Source organism: Cavia porcellus, unplaced genomic scaffold, assembly GCF_034190915.1.
Source record: "Cavia porcellus strain 051 isolate PalLab524CR breed Dunkin Hartley unplaced genomic scaffold, mCavPor4.1 scaffold_12, whole genome shotgun sequence".
NCBI classification, from domain to species: Eukaryota; Metazoa; Chordata; class Mammalia; order Rodentia; family Caviidae; genus Cavia; species Cavia porcellus.
In genome coordinates, this window is record NW_026947495.1 from 60,180,024 (window position 1) to 60,193,929 (window position 13,906).

Below are 13,906 nucleotides of genomic sequence, written 5' to 3' on the forward strand. Positions count from 1 at the left end.
GAAACATGAGCCAAAATAAACCTCTTCTTCTTTAAGTTGAAGGTGTGGAGCATCAACAAAGAGGAAAGTAAAAACAATAAGGATACAAGATTTCAAAGAGGGTATCCCATTGCATTCCAGGATCCTTCAGGTCAACATTTCTTAAATTTTTCCTGTCATTGGGGGCTCTTTGGCTGGCTGCTGAAAACCATGAACCTCTTCTTGGAATAAGTTTTTTAGATTTACAAAATAAAATATATCAGTTTTTAAAAAGGAAACCAATTACAGTGGTACCTTGGTTCACAAACTCAATTGTCTCCATAATTCTGCACTGGATGAGAACTGAATCAAATTTCCTAAGGTCACCATTGAACCTAGCCATTGAATTTGATTTATTTCTCATGCAATTTGGTTTGCAACCAGAATCATGGAAAGAATCAAGTTCATGAGCTGAGGTACCACTGCATATATTAAAATGTAGTAGGGAGATATTTTTAAAAATTGTACTATCATAACATATAAACTTTCCTATTGATATACAAGATCTAGCTGAGGGTTCTGTCTAGCAGCTGCTATAATTTGAGATACTTGTAACAAGTGTAATATTATATAAAAACCTTAAAGTTTCTATATGTGATCAGATATTAAATCAACCAGCATCATGCATCATCTCCACAAGATTATAGGAATTAGCTTGTTAATGTAGTTGTTAGTAGGGTCTGTATTTAATTCACTTGTTAGGATTCTAGGTCTTTTACTACAAGTCTACCTAGTTTGTACCATAAACCACGCGGTAAGGCACAGCCTCAGTGGTAGCATCTCTGCCTAAACCTCACTTGCTGTGATGTTCCTGGCAAGCACAGGCCAGCCTAAAACCTTCACCACATCAGGCAACGATACTTGAGGGCCCTGTCCAGTGTGAGTTGGGCCATCCCTTCCTCACTCTGTCCTCTCCTGTCCTAGTCCTGCTGCCCAATGCCATGTCTAATGCCTTGCTACTTTGTAACCTGGAAACTTAGAAAAGCATTACCTTCTGAAATCTTAAGGGTTGTAAGGCAAACTGTCTCCTTGCTAAACCTCTTCCCCAAGGATAGGCACGAGAAACTCTGAAACCTGGGCAGAGTTGGCTGTCCTTTCCAAAGTGCAGGTAACTCCCCAAGAACAAGTTGGGTGTAACTGAAAGCTATGGGGTCTAAAGAGGTTGGAAAGTTGAATAGTCTCAAGGGCCTGCATGAAAGAGAGCATCATCCAGCAATACTTGGAATATTCTAGAAACCACAGACTGCTGGTGGAGGCCAAAGTTACTACTCTGGGATCTGGGGTGGAAGCAGGTTCTATAGGACATACTTTCCTTTTAAGAATGATGAAAAATTCCTCCATTTTTGAGCCGTTCTCTTGACAATTCTACAAAATTGCATGTAAATTTATGTATGTATTTTAATGTTATAGTTTTGCAAATAATATTCTGCAAATTTGGTTTTGAATTGTAAATGTCATATATTCTTTTTGAGGAGTTTAATGTTTTAGTATATTTTGTTAAGAAGGAAAATGTACATTTTAGAATGTTTTCATGAATAGACTTAATGCTCTGAAAATTAAAAACAAAAAAAAACTTATAATTTTTGACACTCATCCCGTCACTATGATTTGCTTACACTCAATGGAGGGAAATGCTAATGTCAGAGGTTGGTAAAAATAAAAATGTAAAATTTTTATCATTCAAATTCAGGACACCTTCGATTTCAATCTCTCGAGTTGATTCTTGAACCCAGTTTTTGCAATTTTTCTAAGTAGACCTGGAAATTTGGAGCTAGGAAAGAACAGCAAAAGTCTGATCTGAGCATCACTTGTAAGACATCTATTCTTTACTGCTGAGGGTTTTCTCTCAGCATCAGAACACCTGGAAAGCAAGTTTAAAATTTCCAGCATGGCTTCTCCTACCTTGTCATTCTGGGGAAGAAAAAAAGAGAAACAAAATTCCAAGCGAAAAAAAAAAAGACATATCTAATGTTATGGAATTGTTACGATCCACTGAGGCAATGGTTGTTTTGTAATTTGCAGAGCACTATCAAAGTGTGTGCTACCAGGTCTTTGAGGATCCAGAAAGCATGCCGTTCCAGTCTCCAGGAGTTGGGCACGCGGTAGGGACTCCATAAACCCTTGCACAATGAATGAAGTGTGCATTTGCACAGGGACCCACAGCTTGGCAAGAACAGATTACCTCAGGCAATGAGTCAGTGCACAAGCTGCACCTTTCTTCGCCTACAGGTAACAGCAATAGCCCTTCTCGCTCCTCGCAGCGCGACGACCACAGATGAAGCGCCTCTCCTCTGCAGCCCGGCCCGGAGCTACTCCGCGCCTCCGGGGTCTCGCTTCCAGGTAGGTGAAGGCTGCGGCGCGGCCGGGTCTGGCCGGGCGGAGGAAGCACAGGACGCACAGCGGTGGGGAAGGTGCAGGCGGCGGGCGCGCAAGGAGGGGCGAGGGGTGGGGAGGGGCGGGGCCGGCGTCCTCGTCACCCGATAAAAGCCTGCGAGTCTCCAGAGAACAACGGGCTCATTCAGCGCTCGGGAGCTGCCGGCGAGGGGGAGCGGCGTGGAGGAGAGCGCGACCGGTCCCGGGGGTGGGGCCGCGCGCAGTGGCGAGGGGAGGCGAAGGTGGCCGCGGCCGCAGCAGCGCGGCCAGCAGTCTCGGACCAGACCGGGGCCGGGACGGGCACTGGGACTCGGCTCGGAGCGCAGGGCGGCCGCCACAGGGCCCATGGCGGCCTCGGGGCAGTTGTTCCTGCTCTACCTGTCGGCGGTGCTTTTGCCTCGGCTCGGGGCAGCCTTCAACTTGGACACCCGTGAGGACAATGTGATCCGGAAATCTGGGGACCCTGGCAGCCTCTTCGGCTTCTCGCTGGCCATGCACTGGCAGCTGCACCCCGAGGACAAGCGGCTGTGAGTTCCCCGAGTCTTCCTGCGCCCACCGCGCTCTCCCCCGGACGAGGGCGCGCTTTGCTCCAGATCGCGCGTTCAGAGCCCTCTGACCCAGTCCCCTGTCCCCTGCCGCCTGCCCCCTGCCCTCTATCCCGCCTGAGCTCCGCGGATCCTGGGAAGAGCGGCGCCCACAGCCTGCGCTTTGCACATACCGCGCGCAAACCTCCCCCGCAGAGCCCCGAAACCGCAGCCCCAGGGCTTACCCGGGGAGAGTTTACTTTTTTTTTTTTTTTTTTTTAAATGACATGCCTTCCACCAGCTCTTCCCTCCGGGCATGTTTGCCGGGACCCCAGCAGGTGGCATGCTTTGCCTCTAGACCTTCACCTATGTTTGGAGCGGGGGGTGGGGTGGGGTGTGGGATGTAGGGTCGCCGCTGCGCTGCGGTAAGGTTGCTGGGAGAGTTCCAGGAAGATCCAGACTTGCCCTAAAGTCGCGGACTCGCGCACTCTGCGAAAGTTAGAAAATCACTTTTTGTTGTGTCCTGCGTGACTTTTCCTACAGGGCGGGTGCTCCCATAGGAAATACTTTTACATGCTTTTTTCCCTTCTCCTTTAAATGCAATTCAGCAAGCACCTGTTTTTGCAGGATCAGATCAGCTGAGAAAGCATGTCTGAGTAGAGTGCCTGGTCCCCTGCCCAGCCCCCTAGTCCCTTGGCGGCACCGGAGAACCGCCGGGCGCCTGCTTTGGGCGGGCTCAGCCAAGGGGTTAAGGCAAAATGTCCGATCTGAGGCTGGGACTTGACAAACAAGGTTCGGAAGTGACAACCCCCCACCAGCGCGGTGCTCCTCCCAGGAGAAAGTGGAGACTGGTGGCGCGCAGTGCCTCTGCCTTGCTTTTTAAACAGTGTTTGGTTCCCACATACTCGAACTCTTCAGATTGGAGAGAGTATTCTGAAGCTTAGTCGTTTTAATCGCCATGGGGGCTGCAATTTTGACCTGTGCTACCGAAAAACGCTAACAACAAAAGATCCCAGGCCTTTAGTTGAACTCAAGTCCTTCCAGGACCAATAGACCGGAGAAAGCAAAGTGCACAGTAGAGAGGAGACTTTGTGTGAAGAAGCCTGAGAGATTTTGAAGCTAGACGATACTGTAAATTGAGCGATTAGTAGCTTTGGAATTTGTGAACATTGCAGGACCCTGGGTGTAAGATTCACCCGTCAGGTTTGTCTAATAACACTAGCTAGGTGAAGCACAGAAATTAGCTTGGGGGCGGGGTGGAGGGCTGGGGAGGCAGGTGGTCTGAGTTTGCCGGCCTGGCCAGCCTGCTTACTCATTCTTTATCTCTGAAATAATCGTTATGCCATAAATCTGAAATGAAAGGTGGTTTCGCTAACTCAGTTAATGGACGATGTTTAGTGTCTCGAAATACAGCAGTGTGTAGATGCATTTCCACCCACACAGAGAATCTTCATTTATTGGTACAGAAGTGATTGTGAGCCCACAGAGGGAATGCGTTCCCCTCTGCATTTTCTCTGCACCAGAGGCCACCCAGACCTTAGCTGCCTTGTATGTGTAGATTTCCAAACAGACTTGTGAAGGGGGCAAGAAATATCCAGGGGATGGGGCTTTGCTATATTCCTTCAGCCAGGAATCTGACTCGAAGGTGAGCAGTATGCCTGCTAAAACTTGTTGCCACTGCTGGGCTGATCCGGTATGGGAGTCCCAAGGGTATGAAAAGGCCTGTGCTTGGAACCTGATGCCTTCTAGAAAGGACTTAAGGGACAGACTGTGCGGAAAATTGATCAGACCCTGGGATGGGGGAAAGCCCACCTTAAAGGGTCATGGGTCTTTCCCTAGAGCCCGGAGGTGGTAGCCACACTGGTGGGGGAGGGGCTGGTTTCCAGTCCAGTGCTACCCCCGACCCTCTCATAAGATACATTAGCTTCAGAAGTATTCCTGGCTCTCTTCCGGGAATCAGCACTCCTAGTCCATAGCATACCATACACTATCACCTTTGAAAAGGACCTTGGTGTAAATGATAGAGCCAGTAAGATTACAACTTCTGTGGGAACCAAACTCAGGAACAGCTAAATTGGAAATGTTCAGCAAACTGTTGGTAGAGAGATCGTGACTCAAATCTTTCTCAGCCACTGAGTCCAATTTATTTACTTTGAGCTTTAGTTTCTTTACCTGTAAAGTGGAACTACTGCTGCTTAATAGGGTTGTTGAGAGGGTTTAGAGCTAATCTACAGAATGCTCAATGCCTACCTCCCACAGGTACTTACTAAGAAGTAGATGCTACCATAGTGATAATAAATTTAAAAGCAGTAACTGTTCCTATTGTGTGTTGAGTTCTGCACAAGGTGTTTCAAACCTTCTGTAATTCTAAAATGGCTAAGAGTACAGCCAAAGCTTCTTCGTATTTGCATAATTAATATTACAGCCAAAGGTTCTTGATGTTTGTGGTAATTAATATTTTAAACGGTCAAATTTATGAAACCCCAAGCACCTTAATTTTAAGTTGTGTTGATTAGACCTATGAGAAAAGTAAGGAGGTTACTAAGCAAGTTACTTTGAGGCTGGAGTAAAATCTCAGATGTACAGAAATATCAGATAAATGCACTATTAGAACCCACCATAGATTTTTGTAGTTTGAATTTCTGCAATGCCATCTAATAACGTTTTAAATTCCAGTTCAGATTTTGTAGCAGAATAATACTACATCTGAGAACCCCTCAAAACACACTGAGTGTTCTAAAGTTTTTGGAGACTATCAAATTGAAGTAGTTACTGCAAAACTATCCAGGTTTTTAGGCTGTATGTTAAAGTTTCATACTCCAAGAGATGAGTAAGTTGTTAGCTAAGTGGTTGAGATCAGAAACTGAGCACCTTGAGGTCTTTAATTTCTCCTCAGTAGGTAAGAGTGAGTCATTCCCAAAGGTGGAAGGTCTATTGGTGATGACTGGATGTTTGCATCCTGTGAATCATCCCTCACTTCTGGGAAGAAGTGGATAGGTATATGACCACAGGGCAGAACCTGGCAGGAGTAGGAGTCTAGTGGTGGTATTCCCTAGAGTCATTCTGGATCCCTCCAAGCCCTCATTTTCTTGGGAGACTCTCTCTCTCTCTCTCTCTGTCTCTCTCTGATCACCATAGTCTTCCAGAAGATTTCCAGATCCACTGTCACTACAGCTTTTAAGTCACATTTTTTGAATTAGAGATATCGCGCCCAACTGACTCCCAACTGAAGCTGAAAGTTGTGAAATGTCTTATTCAAAGTCTCTTAGGCAGAATCTTAACAGAATCTAGATTTGAAGTTGGTATTTCTGGCTCACACTTATGCCATCTCCAAAAGGAAAAGTCCAAAATCTCCTTCAGACCCGGAGAAATTGGCAAGGATTTGAGTTTTGGAAATGTACTATGTCGTGTTGATTTATTAAACTGCTTCCCATATGGGTCAGGGCTATCTATATAAATAGTGGTGCCTGAGCTCTTTTCCTTATTGACTCTTATTCCAACTGGCAGTAGATCAGACCTGGGTCTGTCCTTCTGAAAAGATCTGTTGAAGTGTGACTCATTAGCCAGGGATCAGAGCTGGGTCCAGGATGTGTGCCTAAGCACTCGCTTCCTTGCATTCATTCACTCAGGGCCATCTTCCAGGAATTGCTGGGTCACCTTGGGTCCCAGGAATAGAGAAAAAACCAAAATAGGCAAGGTGGAAAAAGTCAAAGATTTTGCAAGGAAGAAGACATGGACAACTTTAACACAGGCTGATGTGAGACTATCCAAGTAATGACAGGATTGGAAGAAAAAGATTAAAGTATTTTTAAAGTACAAATAATTTGTCAAGAAAGGTTAAATGTTCATAGGATAGAATTTCATATACAACTAAGAATTATTCTGTATTCTTAGTTGCATAGATTATTTTATGGTTATGTACAAACAGTATATTAAGATTTCATATAAATGTTCATTTTCTAGAGAGAACTGGAACGATGGCACGTGGTTCTCCAAGGACCTTGGCTTAGCATGTTACTATGGCTACTATGGCCAAATAATTCTTTGCATTTCCAAAAGGAACATGAGAAACAAAACAGAAAATACTATTACAGCCTTAGATGACAGGTATATAGGACATAGGGCAGAACTTTTTGCCCTTGGCCAGTTGTATCTGAAATACTGATTAGTGCTAATTTAACCAAATTAAGAAAATACAATCAGCTCTCAAGACTCTATCCTATCCACAGCAGTTTATTCTTCCTTTAAATGTTGATAGCACCTGTGTATGATATTTAACTAGTCTCTGTCATCTTCAGGGGATAATCCAGTGTGTCTCAGGTTGATTAGAGGTTATGTGAGGGCGAGAGTCTTACACTCACTTTTTTGCCTAATAGCACCTAGCATGTGTCTTGCAAATACAATGGAGTCGTATCATACACTCAATTTAACTTGTGAAATCAACTCTTCCTGCTAAGGATAGAGGAGGGAGAAATCCCTGTATTTAACCCTTTGCCCTTGGCCCTGTTCCGGAATTGGTGTCTACTGTCCCCAGGGAAAGGGGAGTTTTAGCTGTAATGCAGAGAACCATACAAAAAGCTCATTCTTGGTTTTTGATTTTAAGGAGTCAGGTCCTAGCTAAGGAATTTTCTTGAGTGATTTTTAAAATTACACTTGACTTTTGCCCAAAAGGCAGGCTTTAGAATTTAACCCCAGAAATACAAGTTGACCTGAATACTCAGGATTTATTGAGCTGGTTGGTTGTCACAGCCAGCTAGAAAAGCATGATTGTAGAATAGAGGTCCCGAAAGTGGCTCCATAAGGGGATGGGAGTCACTTGGAAGTAATCATGTGAAGACATTTGTGGATTGATTATGGAAAGTCTAGTTATTCAAAGATAGTAAAGGAATCTTGGATACAGTTGACTCGAAGTAGAATGATGGGGAGGTTGCTCATCCTTCTCAGCAGACATCCAGAGATCTGAAGAGTCATAGAATGAGGATCTTTTGTTGCCTACCTCCCTGATCTGGATTTGGGTACAACTCAAATCCCCATCAGATAATTAGATCTGCCGTGAACCTGTAGGTTGTGAATATCTGATTATCAGGGTGACTATTTGGGGACTTCGATGAAAAGTAAATTCTTGGCTCAGCACAGACCTATTGCATCAGTGTCCAGAAGTGTGATCCAAGATGCTGTTCTCAGGTTTGAGCTAGGCACACTTTCTTTAACACAGAAGGCAGTACATGTTGTAATGGAAAAGAACAGTAGACCTACACTCATCTGATTAAATCCAGGTTTGCCATTTGCTAGCCTTGGCTCTGCAAGACATGTAACCTTTCTATGCCTCTTTGCCCATCTGTGAAGCAAGGATAACCATGCCTTAGACTAGCTTGGCCTGGAATTAAGTGCTTTGGTCTTTAAAATAGATGTGGAAACTCAGGCTGTAAGAAGTGAAGTGGTCATGGTGTGTTGATGAGAATTGGTCTTTAATCCATATCTTCTGTGCTTCCCAGTTGTGCAGTATGTGTGCTTCCTCCTTTTGGGTTTGACTGTGATAATATTTAAGTGTATACTTTTCTTGGACTCAACAATTACTATGTTAGAAAATACATCTCAGAATCATATATTGCAGCCTTTTTCAGCAGTAAGTAAATCCAGTGAGGTTTTATTCAGAGGTGAATGGGCGGATGGGTGCACAGGTGTGATGAGGTTCCCCGATGGCTAGTTACTGGATTGGGATACCCTTAGAGGTGGGCTAGCCAGCTACAGGGTGGGCTAATTGGTAAGCAAAACCAGTTGTCTGGTTCCAGGACTTCCCTGACCTCTGGCTCTGAAAGTATGCCACATCCCCATTTCTGGGAGGCTGGGTCATTCACACTTAGAGCACAATTGATGATATATTTTTCTTATCCTTTGTTGGGCCTTAATCTATAGTAAGAAGGAGCTTGGCTAGTGATGGGTCTGATTGTTGACTACAAAGCTGCCTGAAGTTGGCAGATACATGGTCGAAGGGTGCAAGTAGTGTTTCCTTAGCAGGTTTGCTTTTTAAACTGATATTTAGAATTGTTAATTGGTCTCCAAGTAGGCCAGGTAGATAGGCAGTTTACCAGATTTGAACCTACCATTTTTCAGCCTAATAACAATGTGGAATGGCCATGATCTAATCTGCTGGTTGGCTTTTCTTTTTAGATAAACAAGGCAATGCAACTCCAAATCAGCATGCAATTCTGAGGTTGGTGTATTTGTAGAATATTACTTTTCCTGGGCCAGGGTGCAGGTAGACTTCTTCCCCTCACCCTCACACTGGATCCTAGAGTTGGCTACGGCTGTCCTTCATTGAGCTGCAAATCAGCAAAAGACTATTTAGAAAAACTAAGTCTCTAAAATGATCAATTAAATGAAAAAGAAGATTGTTTTGAATTGGGGTGGGAATGCTGGACACGTTTGACTAAAAGCAAGTGTGCAAGAGCAAAATGTGACAAAGAGCCGTGTGTACCTAGGATATTTGCCTCACAGCTAAATAATGTTTTGTACATTGTACATTCTGAAGCTCAGTTTCTGGGGAAAGCTGTGTCCAGTATACTATAGGAAAAACCTTTTAGAGAAACATGCTTTCTAAACCTGGAAGTACAGAAATAAAAATAAACCTTGGAATAATTTGAAAGAGGCTCATTTGGTAAGTGCTACAAAGACTAAACAAAGCACAGTGTAGTGCTTATTCACCCAAGATGTATTCACTCAGTGATAGCCTTTTTAAAAGCACTTTTATTTGCATAGTACTGAGGTTGTTTTATTTGTTTGTGTGTCGGGGTGTCATACACAAATGATAAACTTTATAGATCCAGAAGATGCCCCTGAGTGGTAAATCTCCTGAACCAAATACATACTTTGTCCTTGCTGCCCAGAGTCCCTTTGCTTCAGGCTACTCTGCTCCTTATCAGGGAGCTAGTTTTCTGTGTTCCTGCTGAAGCACTGTGATATAAGTTGAGGATGCTAACTGCATGAATTACAGACAGGTGTGGAGTGGTTGTTGCAGGTATGGGATGCCATCAGCAGCTTCAGAGTGTGGGGCGATTCTTCTCTTCCTTCTTTTGGAGGAGTGTGAGAAGTCCTTGCTTGGCCCATTTTCTGCTGATGTGCCAGATGATGTGTTACTCCTACTGGCAGTATGGTTTTTTGTTTCTGTGGAATGAAGGTACAGCATAAGATTCACTTTGTGGGGTTTAAAAACAAACATAACTACAAACATTCTCTTAGAATGGAATGTGTTTGGAAGTTGGACACTTACTATATTGAAACAATAAAAGTATTTCTAGATTGTCTTAGTTACTTTTCTCTTGTTGCTGAGACAAAATACCCAAAGTTAAGAGGAGAAAAGGCTTATTTCTTACAGCTTTTTGGAAGTTTCAGTCCATACTCAGCTGGCTGCAAGGCAGGGTGGTGTGGCTGAGGGGCAACCATTCATGGCAGCTGCAAATAGAAAAAGCCAACAGAGCAAGAGGAGAAAACATGCCTTCTTCCCTCTCTTATATGGTATGCTGGTTCTACCCCTGGGTGGGTGCAGCACTCACACTGCCAATGCCAGTGCTAGACTATGAACCAATCACAAATGCTGGATTCAGATGCTTCCGTGACTGCATGAGGCTTGGGGGGGGGGGCACCTAGACACAAACCATAACATACATTTTGCACATCATACAATCTGAAGCTCAGTTTTTACAAAAGCCACATCCAGTATAGTAAAAGAAAAATCTTTTAGGGAAATATGCTTTCTAAGTCTGGGAGAATAGAAATAAAAAATCAACCCTGGGGTAATTTGAAAGCCTTTTTGGACTTAAAGGTGTGGAGTTGGATCTGGATCCTGCTGAGCTCATCCTGCCAAAGTAGATGAACCGAAGGTCAGGAGTGGATGTTAAGGTCAGAAAGGTGTTTTAGTGCCCAGAATATGGTATGACCATTTCAGATAATCCATACAATTGATCACTGTATCAAGTCAATGTTGGAAGGAAAGTACTTTCTAATGCTTGCATTGGATTGGCAAAGCCCCAGGGCTGCTGCTGAGAAAGATATTCATATGGGTATGGAGAAGCAACCTGACCCTCCCTCAGGATGATTCCTTGAGGTGAACTCTGAAATAGGGGTCCCCTCCACCAGAGTTAGCAATGGCCAGAAACAGAAGACTTTTAATATCTGAGGAGAAGAAATTGGTGTCTGTAAGCTCATATTTCTCTATTATGCATATGTATTGATTTATATTTTTCTACTAAAATCTAAAGATATAGGAAATGTTATCCTTGTTTGAACATGGAAGGAATAAAAGTGAAGGCTGAAAGAATGGACCCCAGAAACCACAGCCAGCTTTTTTGGGTTTTCCTACAGATGAACTGAATGAGGGATGTAGGAGTTAGGGAGACAGAGGAATGACCAATAAGGCCATAAGAGGACCAGGAGTGGTACGGTTCTGGAATGCACCGCGTGAAAATGTTGCAAAGAAAGTGCTGGGGCTGTCAAATCAGAGGACATTTTGAGACATAATCACTGGGTTAATGAGGTGGAGGCCCTTTGCAACTTTCCAGAGTGCTTATGCAGGTGGAATGGGGGAAGTGGCTGACTGGCGTGAGTTTGGGAGAAGTGAGGAGAAGAATTGGATTCTTGGGTTTTGCAGTGGAGGTGTGCAGAACTAAGAGGCTGGGGCTGGGGGGGGGATCAAGAGGATTTTTTTAAGATGGAAAAAACTACAGTGAGCTGGTTTGTGGTGGGTGATTCAGAAGAAAAGGAAAAAATTACTACAGGGAGGGCAGGATTACAGATGTGATGTCGCTGGTTGCTGAGAGGACTTGCAGGTAGGAGTAGTGGCATCATTAGTGGCTGAGCAGTCAGGAGAGAGGAAGGCAGAGCACAGGAGCAGACAAGGGCAGGTGTCCTGGTGAAAGGGGTGAATGTCTTTCATTGCTGCTAATTTCTCAGTGAGTAATTGTAGATTATTGGTCCCAAGTTATTCAATACCAGTGTGGAAGTTTGCCCGGAGGGAGTTAGACCTTCATTCTAAAGGCTGATGGATATGGATTTGAATGCCAGCTCCTTCACCTTCTATTGACTTGACATTCCCTTGATCATCCTCATCAGTAAAATGGAGAGGGTCGTAGTCACCCTTCCTCAAGGACTGTGAAGATTGTGTTGAGTAGAAAGCACTTAGCGTAGTGTCTGGCACATCCAGTAAGCATCAGTCTTTATTGTTGTGGGTCCTTAAAGGTAAAAGATGGTGTAACTCCCTCACATCAGGGAGGGTTTGTAGCTCTCTCATCTTTATGGTCTAGTGGCCAGCAGAGTTATCCTTTGGGGATCTGGTCAAACATGGTGGAGGACTACTGCCAGAGCTGGGGCCAGTTCACAGGCAAATGGGAGCCATAGCATTGTCTGCCTGAAGAGAGGAAGGGGAATGCAGGACCTGGAAAGGAGAACATAGCAGCACTGTAAAACTGTTTGACACTCCCCATTTCCTTAGGCTATATGGGAGCTACAGAGAGCCACACCTCTGTGTCCTTCTGGACTCTTACAAGGCTCTTTGAGTCAAGAGAGCTTTTTTGGTGCAGCTCCAAGATATGGTACTGTTTTGGGTGGTGCTGTCTCTTCATATCCTCAGGCAGAGCAGAGCAGGTTGCTGAATGGGTGAAGTGAGTGAGCTTGGGGACTCTGAGGGGAGGAGAGGCCTTGCTTAGTCCTCCCTGTGACAGGTTGATTGACTTTCCATTTACATCATTTATTGAATAAATAGGACTGGTGGCCTTGTCAGGGGTGTGGCAGTGAGGCTAAATCAGCATTTTAGGTTCTAAGGTATTATGAGTTTTCAGTCTCTTCATTCAGAATAGGAAAGGTAGGCCTTGTGGTGAATCTGAAAGGAAATATGTTTTGAAGAAATGCTAGAGTATAGAAAACCAGGAGGTAGATAACATCCACCCCATGGAGCATGCCACACAGATCCAACACCCGGCCATATTCCTGAGATGCATGGTGGTATAGTGTTTTTTTTTTTTTTTTTGTGTGTGTGTGTGTGTGTGTGTTTTAAAGACTTCACATTATAGTACTAGTTAATGTATCTAAGTTTTTAATATGAGACACGGGGTTTTAAACACATTTCAAGCTCTTACTGGTGGATTTGTACTGTGCCTCCATACACGTTCACTTGCTTCCATTAATTGCTTTTGTGAAAATGTCCAAGAAACACTGATCAACCCCACTTTACTTCCATAGAAGGGAGACCCAGAATTGTCAGTCAAGTAACCAAGTTAGTGCCAGTGCGGACCAAGCTTACCTAATGCTCCACCATATACATCTACCTTTTTGTGAAGTTCCCCATTCTTGGAATTAAGCTACAGCCTCCTTATCTTGCCTTTAATATAATGTGATCTTGGTATTTAAATATTGCCCACATAATAGCCTAGGATAGAGAGTAAATATATAGGCACTGTGGTCCTTTCTCTGCCAGTTGAGACCCTTTAAATGACCATGGTGCTTTTTTTCAAATGAGTTCTTTGAATTCCCTGAGTCTACCTATCTTGGATATTTGCTTGTAAAACAGGAACTGTGGCCTAGGTGAATCCCTTGTATAGGGAATAAATGTTATAATAAATGTTTGCTTGATGGGATTATTCACTATTTATGACCTTAGGAGCTGGTCTGACTTCTTCCTCTTTTGGTTCAAATCTAACACGTAGAAATGAATTCTCAAGTTATGGAGCTCTTTGCGTTGAGTTACTCAGATACATTAGAGACTTCTAGAGAATTAGAACAAGGTTGACTTTTTTTTTTTTTTTTTTTTTTGGTACTGGGGTTCGAACTCATGGCCTTGTGCTTACCAGGCAAGCACTTGAGCCACTGAGCTAAATCCCCAGCCCTAAAGGTTGACCATTTTTAAAGAGTAAACCTTTACACCGTCTTACTTTAAAAAAACACAATGTAGTAAAATTCACCTAACATAAAGTTATCATCTTAACCTCTTCTAAGTGTGC

The 13,906-nt window shown here is 43.9% G+C and overlaps 1 protein-coding gene across 3 annotated transcripts in view; it reads left to right on the forward strand.

Moving 5' to 3' along the window:
* The first annotated feature begins 2,530 nt into the window (after nucleotides 1–2,530).
* Nucleotides 2,531–13,906, forward strand: part of Itga6 (integrin subunit alpha 6) — a 74,284-nt gene continuing 62,908 nt past the window's right edge. For 2 of the 3 annotated variants that reach the window (XM_063259287.1, XM_063259286.1), the window contains exon 1: nucleotides 2,533–2,918. In XM_063259287.1, the coding sequence (XP_063115357.1) occupies nucleotides 2,737–2,918 (182 nt within the window). In that variant the 5' untranslated portion in view covers nucleotides 2,533–2,736. Of the gene's footprint in view, nucleotides 2,919–13,906 lie in introns of all 3 variants that reach the window. The other variant, XM_063259288.1, reaches the window with a different exon arrangement.